The sequence below is a fragment of the Dermacentor variabilis genome, unplaced genomic scaffold, assembly GCF_050947875.1.
Source record: "Dermacentor variabilis isolate Ectoservices unplaced genomic scaffold, ASM5094787v1 scaffold_12, whole genome shotgun sequence".
Classification (NCBI taxonomy): Eukaryota; Metazoa; Arthropoda; class Arachnida; order Ixodida; family Ixodidae; genus Dermacentor; species Dermacentor variabilis.
In genome coordinates, this window is record NW_027460280.1 from 61023674 (window position 1) to 61041396 (window position 17723).

At 45.3% G+C, this 17723-nt stretch overlaps 1 protein-coding gene across 4 annotated transcripts in view; it reads right to left on the reverse strand.

Annotated features, from left to right (window-relative positions):
• Positions 1-950: 950 nt before the first annotated feature.
• LOC142566280 (uncharacterized) overlaps positions 951-17723 on the reverse strand; it is a 63563-nt gene continuing 46790 nt past the window's right edge. For 2 of the 4 annotated variants that reach the window (XM_075677166.1, XM_075677168.1), the window contains one exon: positions 952-5218. In XM_075677166.1, the coding sequence (XP_075533281.1) occupies positions 4794-5218 (425 nt within the window). In that variant the 3' untranslated portion in view covers positions 952-4793. Of the gene's footprint in view, positions 5219-17087; positions 17226-17723 lie in introns of those variants that run through there. The other 2 variants (XM_075677169.1, XM_075677167.1) reach the window with 2 other exon arrangements.

Below are 17723 nucleotides of genomic sequence, written 5' to 3' on the forward strand. Positions count from 1 at the left end.
AAAAAGCACGCATGCCTTCGTCATGCATAAAAATAAAATAAAAAGTAGCATTGCTCCTCTCAGATACGCCGCGAATCCTCAGCCAAGGCATGGTGCACACGCATACTCGCACAGCCGCAGTTTATATCCACATTTAACGTGCCACCGCTCGTTATTTGTGAAATTTATATGTAATTATGCAGCTTACATGAGAACCTGTTACACAGTCACTGTTGCGTGTAATACTGTTGTTGGACTCGTCATTTGCACACCTCCTTCCACTCCACCCATACAGGGTAGAAAACGGGCCGGGCCAAACCTTCCTGTATTTGCCCTTTCTCTTTTCTTTTATCACTGCGCATCATGTCCCAAGATTTCTCAGTGGTACGCTACAATATAGTGGCCAGGTTTCTTTTAATCTCGCAACGAAAAGCAGCTTGTGCCCCTTCCATCTGCCATCACCTAACCACATCCTCATGTAAAGAAAAGACGTCGTTTCAGGGCCTATCGAAGTCTCTTTCACCAGAACTACAATCTTTCAGACGCAGGTACGATAACGGCTTAATCCCTTCCGAATTCGTTGGAGAAATGTTACAGTGCAACGTTTCTCACCGAAAAAACTAACAGGTAGGCAATTGTTTTTGGGACGCAAGTATCGCCCACTCTCTCAATGGTATTGGACCCTCACTGCGCCATTACATTAGTCCATAGCAGTTCCTCTCTGCACGCTGTATTCAAACAATATAATCAAGAAGTTGTCCGCTATGCCTAAATGGTAGCTATATACGTATACAGTTCTGCTGCCTAATTTTTCTACAGGCCTATCTGGAACCTACACAAATAGATGTTCCCAATGTTGGGAACATCCAAGCACGTGCAGAGTCATATATACAGAGGACACAGCTTCACAAGGCAATTTAATTCACCATAGAGAGCTGAATGTTTATTTGTTCGTTCTGTTGTTTATCGATATACAGAAGTGATTGCCCATATATGTCTGAAGCAGGGGAAATAAGGGATCATAATAAGGGGTACAAGTGGGCGGGTCCATGCCGCCGACTTCCTTCCTGTGGTTCCTGTTCTTTAGGATCTGCAGCTTAAAAATTAAAATTAAACTCTGGTGTTTACTAGAACATTTATTCAAGTTGCTATCATAGTTGCTTGTTAGATGAAAAATACGGACGTAAAAACCGTTGGCTACAATGTGAGCTACAATATTTCTCTTCATTTGCGAGACAATTGTTCATACGTAATATGTTTGTGACGCTTGAAATAATTCATAGACGAACTGAGAAGCGGGGCACATTCATGGAGTTACCCTTTATTTTATTTTTATTTACAATACAGGACTGACCAAGAGAGTATTGCAGTTGAATAACCGAATAAGTTATTCAAAAAAGGAAAAGAATAAACAAAACATATATAAAACATAAAGCATACGATTGCCCGACTGACTTCGCTGTCAATGGCTGTAGCTTTTTACACGAACATTCAGCTCATCTACTTCAGGTAACTGAAAATTCGCCAAAAACTTCCGTGCATTGTAACCTATGGAGCAAGAAAAGGTGGCGCAATGCTCGCTTTGCTTAGTTATATCATTCATGAGCTGCACGACGTGAGTGATTAACGCTCACAGCACTCTGAAAGCTAGCATGAATATGCAAATGCATGAGAAATGATGATTCTGTAAATGAGATGCATGTGAAAGACCTTTGCTTATGACTTATTTTAACATTTTTTATCCGATGAGGCATATTTTTTTAATGTTTGGGAGAGCCAGCTTGTCGGGTTGCCAAAATGTTTCCAGGATCTCATTTAATAAACAACAACATGTTAAAGTTTTTTTTTCTAACGGCTTTGAGAATATTTTACTGACGCTCTTAATGCAAATTTAACATGTGGGCACTTGAGAACTGTCTTGCTCGAAACAGAAAATTTTCAATCCACTCAAGCAGTGCATTCACTAAACAGTAACGGCACATCGTATAACAGCTAATCGGCGAAATCGCAAACTACTCCGCTTCGATAACAATTATACGGAAATATGCCTTGTTATTCTCCAGCTTTTACAAAATCGCAGTTCACGATAAAGCGGGCAAGCATGCAGTCGCACGAAATAATCCTGCCAATCATTTACAAATTTACTTGAGAACTTTTCAAAAGCATCCCTGGCACCTACACGGTTAGACGCAAAACAGCCTGCAGTACCGACCCGTGGAGGTGCAAGCAACGTTTCAAAATGACAAAACGCGAAGCGTGGTCGCACAGAACACGTCATCTGCGCGGGACGCTGAACCTGCTCACTGTCTAGCGGCTACTGAAGCCGAAACCGCAAGTCGCGGTAAAGACACTGCAACTGCCTGGATATCTGTCAAAGAAAATAGCCGCGAATTTCCTCTTTGGGTTCTGAGAACTGACCAGGTTAATCGGACCACGCAGCAGACCCTGGACTCGGTAGAAGCATGAGTCGGAAACGCCATCAGGAACACATATGGTATCTTCGACTGGTCGCCTGTATGCCCCGAAGCAGAGTCGGGTAGATCGGTCGTTTCCCGAGCTCAAAGGTATGGGACAAGCGCGCAAGCCTAATGTGCGACTCGCTCTCGGAGGAGGAAATTGCTGATGCGAAACCACGTGACTACTTCCAACGTCCGATGTTTCGCCTATCCAAAGCTCCCGGCGCTGCCCGAAAAACCGGCGGATGTGCCGGCGGGACGAACGTTCGTCGAGACGCCAGCATGCAGTGGCCTAGGTTGCCAAGGTTACGGTGGGCCGTCGCCAACAGCAGCGACGCGGCGCTGCGATGACGTTTCAATCTCGATTACTGCTCCGACGACAGGGCTCGGAGCGCCTCAGAGCGCTCCAAGATAGAGGAGAGCACTCGAGAAGAACCAGCCGAACGCAGGGCGCGCACCCTCTTTCAACCAGCCGAAGACAACGCCGCTCGCGAGAGCGCTCCAGAGTGCTCAGAAACGACCAGCCGAAGACAGCAATAGTTTCCGCGGAAATCTGCGGATGTTTTTCCTATACGGGCGCTTAAAATCTGGTACACGAATTGGTGTCAGACCTTCGCGCTGGTTAAATACTGTTCTTTCACACCGGCCTAAAAAATTACTGGTCTTTCTTTCTTTTTCTGTGTTCCTATCTGGAAATGCAGGGCCTATGGGCTAAATGAGGTATACTTGAGTGCTAACGAGGCGATGCAATGTAAACTACAGAAAAAAAAATAGTTCTCACAAGGGCACGCAATGCCACTTCTTGGCTTCTATTATCCCGCCTAAGCGTGATTTACCTGGTGGTCCGAGAACACGCGCTATACCGGCCCGCTTTCTCTCTCCCTCTTTTTTCTCTCTCTTTACACACGTCATCAGCCACGAATACGACCATGGTCATTGGCGGAAGCAGGAACGCCAACAAATGGTCGGTTGCTTTGAGCGCTGCTTTATCGATTGGCCAAAGAAAGTTCCGTTTCTAAAAGTGCATTTGCCTGAATGCGTGAAAATTTCACTTTCTGGCTCTGCGTGTTTGTTTGGGAGCGACCTCGGAAGGAACGGAAGAAGCGAGATGGCGGTTTGTTGAGAGCAGCAAGGTTGATTCCTCGAGCACGAGTAGAATTAGCCGTTACATTCTGCGCTGTACATGCCAGCTCGTGGTGTCCATTACTTCTTATAGGGTTTCTTATATATATTTAAAATAGATTTTTGCCGACCGGCTCTCTCATCATGCATGTATTAGACATTGCTACGCACTACTGAATACGAACCGCTGATTAACTTCTATCACAGAGCATCTCCATTTGCATGGCACAAAAAACTCACTATCGGACTACACTGAAGTGCTATTGAAAGCCATTGGCGAGCAGCAAACACACTATACAAGGGTGTACTCAAAATTCACTGACTCTAAAATATGTGTGCTTGTTATTGCACTACTTTAGGCGTGCTGTTTTGAGCGGTGAAACATGGAGCACTGCGACTCGTACGGTGCAAATGCTGTAGAATCAAGAGACTTCTCTCGAGGAGCATTACCTTTACAGCTGCCCTTTGGCACCATGACCATCTCACATTGACGAGTGGATATTACTGCCACTTTCTCGATAACTCGAGAATCCGCAACATATCTATATTTACACGCAACATCGAAGACTCTGTTTTGTACTTTTACTCCGTTTTGGAAAGGCAAGAGAGAGGAAGTATGCGACGGGCTTTTTACGACAGTCTCAGACGGGTTAGGGAAATGCAACATTCGGTCGCTGGCATACTAGCTGTAAAGTTCACTACCCTTGTGTTTCCCTTCAGTTAGAGGGTATATGAACTGTTCGTTACGTTCTGAATGAAGAAGATCAGCTGACTTCACCCGTGAAAGCAAACTGGCGCATTTTACCTCCTAAAATTAGGGGAGCGGCTGAAAGATGGGTGAAACTCTTCCTTAGACTTAAATGTCGCTGAAATCCGTGTACTTGAGAGGGCGGTGGGTTGAGGAGTAAGGGGGCGGGTGGGGCAAGAACCGAACACATGAAATGCGCTTGATAGCGTTGCGCGATTAGTGTAAAGAAACAAATAAAAACACACATGGAGCACACAGAATGTGTACGGATTCGTTCGGTGCCCTCTGTCCTTCGCGTTTCTCTTCCGGGTGTCCGTTGTGTTGGCTCACCGCTTCCGAGAAGCCCCATTTTTTTCAACGGTCAACGTTGCGCACGGCTCGTCATCGCCCGCCGAATGCGTGTTTTCGAGGACGGAGCCAGCTCCGTCGAGGGCCACACGCATGAGCACACCAACCGAGTCAGGCACTGCAGTTCACCTTCCCCACCGCTACTTCTCGGCTTGGACAGCGAGCGAGTGCTGCTCGCAGGAGAGCAGGTGCTGCGACTCCGCGGTGCTGCTCTGCAGCGGCTGCTTCGCCAGTCGGAGCATGCGCACCACTTCCGCGTAGTCGGGCGGCTCGTCGGTCTGTCCAATCATGGCCTCCTCGTAGGACGGCGGCGGGCCGCGGCAAGTGACGTCCATCGGCTGCTGGCGGTTCTGCTCGGTGCACGTCCGGTGGATGTTGTAGGCACCGCAAGTGGCCACGATGAGCACGACGCAGGCGATGCTGATGAAGTAGTAGCCCTGGTGCAACGCCGATCCCAGGCCCACGGACGCCACGACCAGCAGACACCAGAGCGCGTTGAAGCCGTACAACAGGGCTCGCGGCAGCCCCGGGTTCCGGCAGCCAGACATCGGGAGGCAGCGGCATTCTGCGAGCAGCACCAAAGACAACTCACGATATGGCGACATCAGTGCTAGCAGCAGACACTACGTCGGTTGCTCCAAGAGCGCGGTCACATAGTAGCTTTTACTTCGTCTCACCAACTCCGCTCGGCGCAGCAAAAGTCACCGGTCGTAACAGAAAAAAAAAGAAGAAGAAAGAAAGAAAGAGAGACACAGGGATCGCTCCATCGTATGCCGCTAATCATTCAATGACCGTTCGGTTCGGCTGGCGTCAGGCACGGGAGTATTATGGACGAGCCTTTCTGATTGCCGTCCATGTTGTTGCTATATGCCGCCCGTAGCTACCGCTACACTGAACCGAGACGCTTAGACAGAGCGTAGAGCTTTGCAGTAGCCCTTAGCCACCTCATCAGTTTTCATTCCCAGCATCAAATACCTTTTTTCCGTTCTTTCTTTCCTTTTTTCTTTCTTTCTTTATTTCTTCCTTTATTTATTTCTTTCTTTTTCACTCTCGTTAAAGCGACCTCGTTTTATTGCAGCTGAGCGCCGTCGTACAAGCATGCTAAATTTAAACCAATGACAACACTTAAACAAGCCCGAAGAGCTTAGAAAAAGGAACTTAATTGTGAGCGACACTTGCTTACGCCAATGCGATCGCAAGAGCGCTTGCCCTGTGATTATTCTAGCAGTATCACTTGAGCTTTATATGCACTTTTTTCTTTTTATTTATCATTAACAATATTATTATTATTATTATTGTTGTTGTCGTCGTCGTCGTCGTCGTCGTTGTTGTTGTTGTTGTTGTTGTTGTTGTTGAAGGGCACTTTTGACCAACTTGTTCGGCTGTAAAATGTGCATATTTTCTACAGACACAAACAGGTTACAAATTTGAGTAATCCCATCAAATGTACCAGGTGTTATGTCTGAACTCAGGGATTAAAAAAAAGAAGAAAGCAGCAAGGAAAATCATGGTTGTTTACTTTGATGCGAAAAGCTTTCGTTCAACATATTTTCACCGCAAAAAAAAAAAATGTCGACTTTTTTAACACCCTGTGCATTTGTCCGTCAACAGCGAAAGCTAGAGTTGCAAAAAAAATCATTTAAATGAATTTTTGCGTCAATAATTATGCTCTTTTTTCTACATTGTATAACCACTACTTTCTAACACTTGATGTCGTTCAATGAACTTTATTACTTCATTTTTCCATTGTTTTTGGCGACCAAGTAATACAAGAAACCGCAGTATTTATATACTCGGTCTTTTTAACTGATTATTCTTTTGCGAACACCGCAACAGCGCCACATACTTTCTTGATGCAATAGCCAACTGTTGGAAATGTTCTAGAGCCAGTAAACATAAAACACTCCTGGGCAAAAAATACGAAACCAAGGAAATTTGCTTTCTCTGATCGTGAATTGTTCATTACCGCAAACAAAGATATTTCTTATGGTGATTTCAAGGACATTTTGTTGATGCTCTGTACGGGAAGTTTTCTTCGTGTAAACTTGTTTCAAGCGAGGAAAATTAAGCAAAGAATCTTGAAGTCATCGTTACTTGTCACTGACACGCACTTCATTTTCACTGCATCACGGGCTGCTGGGTGCACAATTTCTATATCATTTTGATTGGATATGTCATTCCGTTCGTGGGCATATGTGCATAGTTTATTGATAACTTTCCCATTCATTTTGCGGCTCTGGTGGAACGATTTAGATATATTATAAAAATAAGTACGGTTCTCTGTATTCCGAGCAGCAGTATTCAAGAAAAAGAAAATCGAAAAACAATTAGGATTTGCTTTCACGATTTGATTTAACTATTTAACGTCTGTCGTTGAGCTCATGCCTCACGCTATGGCTAAGTAAATTCTTTTGCCAAAATGGCAGTTAACGTAAGAAACGGGCCAATTACCAGGTATGCGTGAGTGTGTGCTGTTATTGTTCTTTTTTTTTCTTTTTAGACTGAAGACTAATTATAATGCTTGAAGCGGATTGCTCGACGAGGCGGGTTCACTTTCCGAACAAATCGAAACTCATATTTACAAAACTTCACTAATTATGTTGTCACTAACTACTATACGGCAAACGTTGCCATTTACGAATTGCTGCCGGTCATGCACATAGACCAAATTCTGAGGATGACATCAATTTAGAAATACGTACCCTCAAACTTGAGCTAAAAAATGCATCGTTGTTCCACTTGCCTTTTTTAACAAAACGCCTTCTTATGCACTGAAGCATAAAAATAACTGGCAAGCCAATGCCGTTCATCGCACACTTTGGGAATGGATATTTCGAAACTGGTCTTATCCTCTAAATTTGTTCCAAATGGTATCGCGTTGTGAGGTCACCGGCTACGGTTCGTAAATTGCAATATATGCCGTAAAGTAATTAGGGGAACACTTAATTAGTGAGAATTTGTTCACTAGTCGACTGTAAATTCTGATTTCTGACACAAGTAATGTCCGCCTATTCGAGTAATCCAGCTGAAAAACTAGTATTGTGCTATCTACTACAGGCAAATTTTAAAAAAAATTATGGTCAGTCTAAGAAATGCGCGCCCGTCATACAAGCATGCGTGAATAAATAACACACACGTATCGAGTAGTTGGCGTTCATTGGTACTTATCGAAGTCTCGTGGTGAGGCTTATGGGCAGGAAACACAAGGTCTTACTGCCTTCCATTGTGTTTTCGTCCCTCTTCGTGGTCTTCAAATCCATCGACGCGGTTAATGAAGTGCGGCACTACGGCGAAAGCAGGACGGGCTTACTTATGTCGACGCAGGGCACTTACATGACTCACTTTTTTAAAATAATTTTTCCAGGCACCCGTCAGTTTATGCTCACACTGCTCAATATACAGTGTGTCCCAGCTAACTTTAGCCAGAGTTTAAAAATATGCCGATGCACGCTAGTACGACACGACCAAGTGCATGTTGCTCACTTTTGTATGGAGTAAGTAACACTGTTTTTTAATTCTGCTTAATTGCATAATTAGTCAAGATTAATTAGCCAACTTCTGAAGCAACGAAGTTTGGCAAAAAATTCCAATCGGAAAGTTGTAGAGCGCTTTGCAAAACGTCCGATTAGACAATTGCTAACTTTCTATCTATTAGGTATTAGCGTTTTCCCGCTTAATGCAGATGCCCGCGAAATAAAGAAAATGTACCACGTCACATGCCCGCTTGCCCGTCGTGATTGCAGCGCTCCCAAGCATTTCCCGTACAAACGAACATAGCATCTAGAAGGGTGCGCTGTCGTTTAAAAGGCGACAGGGCAGGGACGCAGGCGTTTGCTGTGCGATTTACGCCACCGATGTGCTTCCCTCGCGGAGGCTCATGGTAGCGATAAGCAGGCGCAGCGGCAGCACACCCGGCCAAATGCTGTGTTCGTTTGTACGCGGATCGTTTGGGAGCACTGAAATCACGGCGCGCAAGCGGACATGTCGCGTGATATTATTTTTTTGTATTTCGCGGGCATCTGCAGTAAGCGGGAAAACACTAATGCCTAAAAGATAGAAAGTTAGAAACTGTCTAGTCGGACGTTTCGCAAAGCGCTCTACAACTTTCTGATTGGAATATTTTTGCGTAGCTTCGTTGCTTCGGAAGTTGGTTAATTCATCTTTACTAATTACGAAATTAAGCAGAATATAAAGTATAGTGTGACTTGCCCCACACAATAGTCAGCGACGCGCATTTGGTCGTGTCGTACTAGAGTACATCGGCATATTTTTAAACTCTGGCTAAAGTTAGTTGGGACGCCCTGTATAATATGCCTTCTGTGAATGCGAACTTGCCATGCCGCCACTATTATCTGGGGGCTAAGAAATTCAACGCCAACAAAAATGGCATCTTAAGTAGAAATAGCAAGCGCCGTCTTGGAGGTGATAAAATGCTGCTCGCCTGAATCTGCGGTTTTCCGTGAATCCCAACGCGGCATATGGCTGCCAGTGTTTAACGATCGCAGGGCGATGAATGTGTCATTAAGTAAATGAATCAACAATATTTGCGCAATAAGACCCATCAAAAAGAAATATGTGAGTTGTCCAGGGTGCACTGTGCTGTGGCATGAACTACACGTCAATGCCAAGGTAGTGATTGCACTGTGATTGCGCCCTTGATTTTTTTTTCACACTAGAAACGATATATATTTTTGTGGAACTTTACCAACACACGTATCGACAAAATTTCATGTGGAGTGTGATATCCTTCAAATATTTACTCGGGCCACTTTAGAGCCCACTTTGGACACGTCATCATTAGCCACACCCCAAGTTTTCTTTTGTTAATGTGCTGTTTGAAAGCCTTTTATAAGCCTGTTGATACGATAAAAAAAAAGCTTATCTGCATCAATGTCGTGCATCACTTTTTGCGCCAGCAGGTTTTTTTTTTTTTTTTATTGGCTTCTCCCAATAGCTGAGTCCCTGCCGCAGAAGCTGAAAATCTAAACTGACAGCCGTTACGTAACGCGTCCACAATGGGGGAAAAAAATCAAAGTGGTGAAAAATCAAAGCCGTTGTCCAATGTGACCCGAGTCAGGTATAACCTAAAGAATGGTGGCTAGCGGTTATGTCATTCCTCACGTACTGAAAGCTCCCGAGTTGGCACGATTGTGCGCTCCAATTCCCCGCGCTCCGCAGCCAGCGGCGAGGGTGCCAAAGAAGCTCGCCGCTTTGTGCCCTGTGGAGGCATGCATACGAGATCTCTTTGAGCCGTGACAAGTCTTAAGTTATACAAACGGGACGATGCATCAACGACCGCCTGGGGGAGCGCACGAACAGCTTAGGAATAAAATGAAGATGCACAGCCATGCTCTTCGCAACTCTAAACTCTGGGCAAGGGCCGACACCAAACAGCGCAGGGAGTGGTGCGATCTATGAAAAAGGAAGGGCTTGACTGTGCCGGCGTTACATCTATCACGCTATTTTGGTCTAAAATGGGCTCCTTTCAAACACATTTGTTACGGCGAAGTGGAGGTATGTCACGATTTTACAGCGTGGTGTATTGGAAGGCTTCTTCGCTCTGTGTTTGCAACTGTAGTTTTAAAAAAAAATTAACAATTGCCACTTTTCCATCTCCTATATACGTCATTCCTTTCACGTACCTCACCTCGCGCCTAAAAGAACAATGCTCGGCAAACAGAAACCCGAACTTGCCCATGCCCAGGACGCCTTCGTTCGCCATCTCGATAAGCGATAGCCGCCGGTACGGGCTCCGTCCAAACGGCCAAAGGCGACGAGTGCCGGATAAGGGAGCCGCGGCAAATCGTAAGAATGCCGCCATAAATGAGGCGCACGTAATTCCATATGTTCAGATCCCGACACCTCTTGACCTGAAGTGAACGGCAATCAGGCGATGGTTCCTGTGGCCGACAACTGCAAGAGCGTCTCGTCATCCTGTGGACGTGCTTGTAAACACGGACGCCAGCAACCTTTTGTGCGACGCGAACGACAGCAAACAAACAAGCCGACGATAGGTCGCACGCGAAGCTCATCGTCTCGGGAGGCACAAACGCTCGTGGCACAGCATGCAGAAGGCATAAACAAACATGACGATTGAGAAAATGAATCCCTCACAGCGCCCTCGCCATGGGGCGGACACTGCAAGCAATTGGCGATACTGTCAGCACGCCAAGGAGAACAAAACCTAAAGAATACACAATATATCCTTGATCATACACAGCGATAACCTTGCTGTATTTATTTATTATTATCTCTGTTTGTCAAATTAGGATGAGAGAAAAGAGATCGAAGCGCCATACGCAACTGAGCCAATTTAAGTCATCCGCCATGCATGGTTGCTTAGTGGCTATGGTCTTGGGCTGCACGAGGTCGCGGGATTGAATCCCGGCTACGGTGGCCGCACGTCGATGGGGGCGAAAACACCCGTGCACTTAAATTTAGGTGTACGTTAAAGAGTGCCAGGTGGTCAAAATTTCCGGAGTCCCCCACTACGGCGTGCCTCATAATCAGAACGAGTATTTGGCATGTAAAACCCCATAATTTCATTTTTTCTTACTGAGCCAAATCCATTTGATGAGAGATTGACGAAACTGCTTTATGCATATTTCACACTGCAGGTGCTTGCAAGAAGACCGTGCACCCTGGACATGCAAGCGCGTTTGCCTTTGTGTTGCCCACTATTTTGTAAGTTGGCCGGCTTGTGTAGGTAGGCTTTTTTTATTATTGAAATGAATACTGGGAGAGGTTGGCGCCTCTGTGGTGGCACCGGCTAGTCCTTGTCACTTAGAAAAGGAAACAAATATGCGCAAGAGGGAGAATAACGTCACAAAATATGGCACTCATTAGAACGCCATATGAATAAAAAGTATCTTGAATGACTCACGGCGGCCGCGGTCGCTAATTTTAGGTAAAAACCCTGTTTGGTAGCATTTATAATTGTGTCACACGGCAAATCGGGCCCCTCGGTTAACCCCCTTTATTCTCGTTTATTACATAACGAGGGTCTCGAATCCGGCAACATTGATGCCTTCAGGTAGCATATGTGGGTTTATTGACCAGTTGCCTTCACCCAAAAAGATCACGTTCTCGTGACGCCTGCGGCAAAAAGGACGTTCCACGTCCGCCGCCAAGGTCTGTGAGTGGTGGCGCTGGCTAACACTCCCAGGGTTCTACTAGGACACATAAATACCCAAGAAAGTGGATGGGAAAACGGTGCCGCGGTAGCTCAATTGGTAGAGCATCGCACGCGAAATACGAAGCTTGTGGGTTCGGTTCCCACCTGCGGCAAGTTGTTTTTACATCCACTTTAATTTCCTATAATTTATCGTTTCTTTATTTGATTTATTAAGCGCAAGTAATTTTCCCTATGTTGTCCTTGGTGTCAGTGTTTGTTGGCTTCTTATGATACGGCTGATTAAAAGTCATGCGTTATCGGTGTAGCATTTTAGAGACGATAGCTGTAAGAATGTAAGAATCTGTAGCATTCGGAACCTATACGGGCATTGTGAGGGAGGCTGTACTCTGTTTTTCTTTCTTGGCTAGGCTACGAAGGTTTATAAAAAAAAATGGTCTCCAATACATGCTGTCAAGGTGGTTGGACAGCGAAGCTGTAAACGGCAACTAGAACGATTACCCATTTCGACGGAGGTTGAAATTATTCACGTGGCGACATTCGCATGCACTTAATTATTAGCTTAAGACGTTTCGGCGTGCACCTACAAAGAGCGGACCAGAGAGAAGAGAAATTCGCCGCGCCTGGTATGCACGCTGCTCTACAGGAGTCCTCACTATACGCGGCCTTCCCCTATAGCACTGTCACAAAACAAATAAGTTGCTAGGCGGGTTCTTCTTTTACGTGCGAAAGTGTAGTTACGTCACTCCCTGCTTCGTATGCTACAGTCAAGCTGCCGTCGCCGCGGCGTCTTGCGCAACAGTAATCTTTACCGGGAAACGAATGCGAGAAGCGCTACGCGCTTCGCATTGCGCGTAGGCGCAGCAGCGCCTTATCATCGTTTGTGTGGTTCGGATGCTTGTTTTGAGCTTGTTCTTTATTGAAACGTATGCTTCAGTGTTATGTATGTTGTACACGTGATTCCAAAGAATGTATCCACTGTTCGCTTCACTTGCTGAGCGATTGCGGCCTCTGCCTTGCGGGACTGTGAGCCATTGCATTTGGGGGCATGATCCATTGATGATGATACTTTTCTGTCGACGTCACGCCACGACGAAAACCCGGGATCTTGGCCAGAGAGAGCTTCGGTGTAAAATAGCCTGCCGCAGAAGGCGCAGTTCCGCCGCGTCTGTTGGACTACCATAAAGAGAACTAACTACACGAGTGCTCGACGAATCGCGCTATTTGATTATCTAATAACAAAGCTGACTTAATCTTTATTTAATTATTTTAGAGCACAGGTTGCGATTGCGGAATCCAAGCGCAGTACTTATTAATGAAGTCACCTCCGTCTATTCAAAATCCTTGGACCAGTTTCGAGATGCTCGCCCACAATTCGTGCGACGAAACACGCGCACACTGGCCTATATATCCGCGCCCCCGATTTCAGGACGGAAATCTAGAAACGGTGCCGTATCAGGAATCCGAATAAGTGTGCACGCGTTAAGAATTGGCCGACTTAAATTCAGTAATTGAGATGTGCACCCAAAGCCATTAATTGGAAAGCTACTTGTAAATTGCGATTTTCCGTTCAAGTAACAATCTTCTTTCAATGTAGTCCAACTCATGTGGTTGAATTATGCTATGTTCCCCAAGCCATTTTTCTAAAAGCTGCATAACCTTTAAAATTAAATGTTAAATAAAAATGAGACGCCCCACACATATTTCTCTTTTTTTTTAGGTCATTCATTCAAAATAGGTCCTACGGAAATCCACGAGGCAGCTTTTTCGCTCGTCTAAGGAAACGAACTTATTTTGAAGCCTTTCATCCCCAGTTTTTCACTGAGCCACACCGCGTCCGCTTCTCCGATATAAATCCTTTGTGAAAATAAAGTTCTTCATTCATTCATTCATTCATTCATTCATTCATTCATTCATTCATTCATTCATTCATTCATTCATTCATTCCGATGAACCGCAGTCTCATCGACTCTCTTGCCCTTCCATCGTTACGGAACGAAGCGACGGTACACTCACGACGAAAAAACTCTTGTGCCCGTCAAAGTCACGAAGTCAGAAAGACTATACAGGGTGTCTCACGTACTTTGTTTAGCGCAAAAAGACAGACACAAGAAAGACGACAGGACAAGGCGCCTTGTCCTGTCGTCTTTCTTGTGTCTGTCTTTTTGCGCTAAACAAAGTATTCAAAGTGTCTCACGTAACTTGAGCGAAGATGTTAAAAATTAAAGGCGCGTCGGAAGCGAATTGAACCGTACGCATACTATTCGCATCGTGACTGGCGACGGGGAAGCAGCAGGGCGTTCTTTATCTCATCGGCCGCGCTCGGCCAGCAGCATGCATTTTCGCCGTCATCCGACGGGAGCCGACCTTGTTCACCGAACGCACGCTTGAGAGCAGCACGATACCACTGGGCAAGCGCTCCGTCACGTGTCTTCTTTTTTTAAATATTTCGCGGGCTTTCTTTGTAACCTGGAACAAAGGACTACGTGAGACGTATCGTACAAGAAACAACTCGATAGGTGGTTTCTGAAGGTGCTCTACAAATCTGCGTATCATACTTTCGGTCCTCAGCTAATAATGAAAAAGTTGGGCAATTAAACTTCATTAATGAGTGAATGTGGGTAAAACAAATATTTGCCTGAGTTACTATAGGCCAGTGCGAATAGTATGCGTTCGGTTCAATTCGCTTCCGACGAGCCTTTAATTTTTTGAATTCTTGGCTCAAGGTACACCCTGTGTACATACCGGGTGATCATATTTGTAAAAAAAAAAAAAAACGCCGCCTGTGGTGGGCAAAATAACTCTAGTACTTGAGCTGGAATATCCACACAGACAAAAATTACTTGCAGGAGAAATCTAAACACATATCCAATTAATTAAAAACACTAGTTAACTTCCTAATTAGTTCCTTTGTGGCACCTATTGCAATTTACAAATTGTAGCCGGTGAGTTGGCAAGGCGCAACAACCTAATTAAAATGAATTTTCAGAAGATAATTAGTGAATATTTTTCAATACAGCTGATCATCAGCTGTATTGTATGCACGATGTGCATACAATACAGCTGTATTGTATTGTATTGATGAGCTGTATGCACGATGAATCGAAACACATCGGATGTGTTTTGATTCATCGTGCATGTCCGCCTCTGAATAATTCACCTCAAAGTCAGATAGCATAATCGTATACGATTATGCTATCTGCAGGGGCAATTTCTCAAAATTCCGTAAGACTTAAAAATGACCACTCTGCGTATGTAGTACATAAAAGTCGTAATGCAATGTTCACGAGACGTCTATAGTATACTACAGCAGGCACATTGCCATGGGCGTTTGCGTCGTTTAACGCCATTTTGCAGCCCCTATCACTTGTTTGTGTTCGGCGTTCCAGTTAGATGCGACTGGTGCGGCCGATAACAGCGCAGTCAGCACGTCGGCCGACAGACTCACGTGAGGTTCGTCTGGCTGCGCTTCTAAAACTGACGTCAGACGCGAAATTTCTAGAAGCGCAGTTGCAGCGCCGGTTATAGATATGCACACTTTAAAAAACATTGAACCCTTTGGGCGTATCTTGTTCCACAACGATTATCGTCATCTGCCATGTTCGTATATTCTTTTTTTTTTTGCCGAACACATTCTGCACCACGCCGACCGCCATATAATGCTACGCATATCTTCGACAGTTCCTCGACATAGTAATATATAGCTGCTATGTCAAGAACGCTATGTATTACTATGTCAAGAAATAAAACACTCAGTTGTTAGTGCGCCTACGTGCTTGTCTCGTGTCTCCTTTCTTCGTGTGTTGTTTTATTCGGCGCCGTCTTTGTAATCATGCTTAACCAACTAGCCCACCAGCACATGCTCAGCGACAGTTCCTGTTCCGAGAGGTTCCGCTTAATTTGTTTGCACAATGTTCGTCGCGTCATAATCAACGCGCTAATGCCTTAATAGGCAGTGGGGGGGGGGGGGGGGAACGGCTGCGCGTGCATGCGTAATTCGTGCACGAGTTGCACATTCTCTCGTTTTGAGTCCCCTTTAGTAACCTTCCGTCCTCATGCACTGGTCGGGTGTTAACCAGGGGCGTAGGCTTAGGCATTTCTGGCCTAGGTTTAACGCCTCCTTTCTACGTACGCCGTATGGGGAACGGCGAAAGCGGAAGGGATCATAGAACGTTTTGTGCCCGCGCGACTGTTGTTGTCGCGCGCGGGTCGCTTGTCATTATACTCTGAATGGCAGCTATCAACCGCGCAGACATGGAGCTTAAACTGCGCATTCCCGCCCTGTATTTGGAAATGGGTTTTTCTGGAATAGTGCGACCGACTGGCCATGTAATGCTACGCATTAGATATCCCCAGGTGTGGTATACATTATTTCGTATGCCTACTATGGGTACATCGGCGGAACCAGCGACATTAAAAGACGGCTGAAAGTGCACGACTACGACGTATAAGGAAGCGACATGTGAAATATAGCGGTTTATCTGAGCATGTTGCATCAAAGAGGCACGATATCGATTGGAGGAAGGTATGTATTATTACCAGAGAAAAGGGCTTATCACAGCGCGCTTATCTTGAGTCGCTGTTAATACAGGTTACTCAGCACGCGCTGAGTAAGAGTAATGACAATCTTCCGCCGGTTTATGTCCACTGATCTGCTTCTGCTGCCCGCCTGCTCGCTGTATTCGGGCCTACTTACTAGTTTTATTTACTAAATTCTGAGGTTTTGCGTGCGAATACCACGACCTGATTATGAGTCACGCTTTAGTGGGGAACTCCGGATTAATTTTGACCCCCTGGGTTTCTTTAACGTGCCCCTTGTGCACCGGATACGAGCGTTTTTTGCATTTCACCCCCCTAGAAATGCGGCCACCGCGGCCGGGATTTGATCCCGCAACCTGGTGCTTACCAGTGCAACACCAAAGCCGCTAAGCCACCGCGGCAGGTTCAGGCCTATTTAGCCCTTTCGCCGTTCCTTGACGTACCGGTATGTTTCGGCGTTTCTATCCTGCCCTGTTCCTTTTGACAGATACGAATGTGAAAACTACATCAAGGGAGCATTTGTCATTATCCACGTCATTTTTCTTTTCTGTACAACCAAAAATAAACCGTTGTGTTAGCTTTCTATTATCCGAGAAAAAAAAAGAAAGACATGATGCGAAAAAAAAAAAAAACGACACTGAAAGGGTTAAGCGAGCCACATGAGCGTCTTTGTGAAAAAGGCTCCCGTGAGGGGTCAAAACGGTCCCGTGTTATCGTAAAAAACAGGGGTTTTATTGCAGTCGTAGTAGCGTCCATTTTTTACCCTTTAGAAGTGCACTCTTTTGTTCTCAGACATCAGATTGTGTCTGCAAACAGGCCACAGCAGCGAATATATATGGTTCCGTTGACTGCCCTGTTTGTCAACGTGCTGGACAATCTTCTTGGATTGTTTCCTGCGCACCTACGTTCAAATATACGCAGAACGATGTTCATTCAATACGCGTGCCGCTCGTAAAAGCTAGACTTCTAAAATTGACGCCTCTCACTTGCAAGCGTGCACACCATGATGGTGGTGTCCTTTATCCAATATTGGCGGTTGAAAAGAACGAAGCAATATTAGATGTCGCAAAATCTAATCAGCCGTCTTGTGATTGGCAAAAAAGAAACTACCGGGTCTTGGGTGGAAAATGTGACATGAAAGTATAGTCTACTTGAAATAAGTGACTACTAACAGGTTTTACATATTGGATGCATCACAGCTGCCCCAGTTAAAGAATGTTACCAGCATAAGGAAGGATGCTATTTCAGCTTCCTTCTTTACTAGAAGCGAAAAAGGACTAGGCAACAGAAAGACAACGTACTGCTGCTACGACTACTGCTGCTACTACTACTGCTACTATACTAGTACTACAACAACAACAACAACAAGACGGACAATTCTGCTTCGCTTTCTTACGAC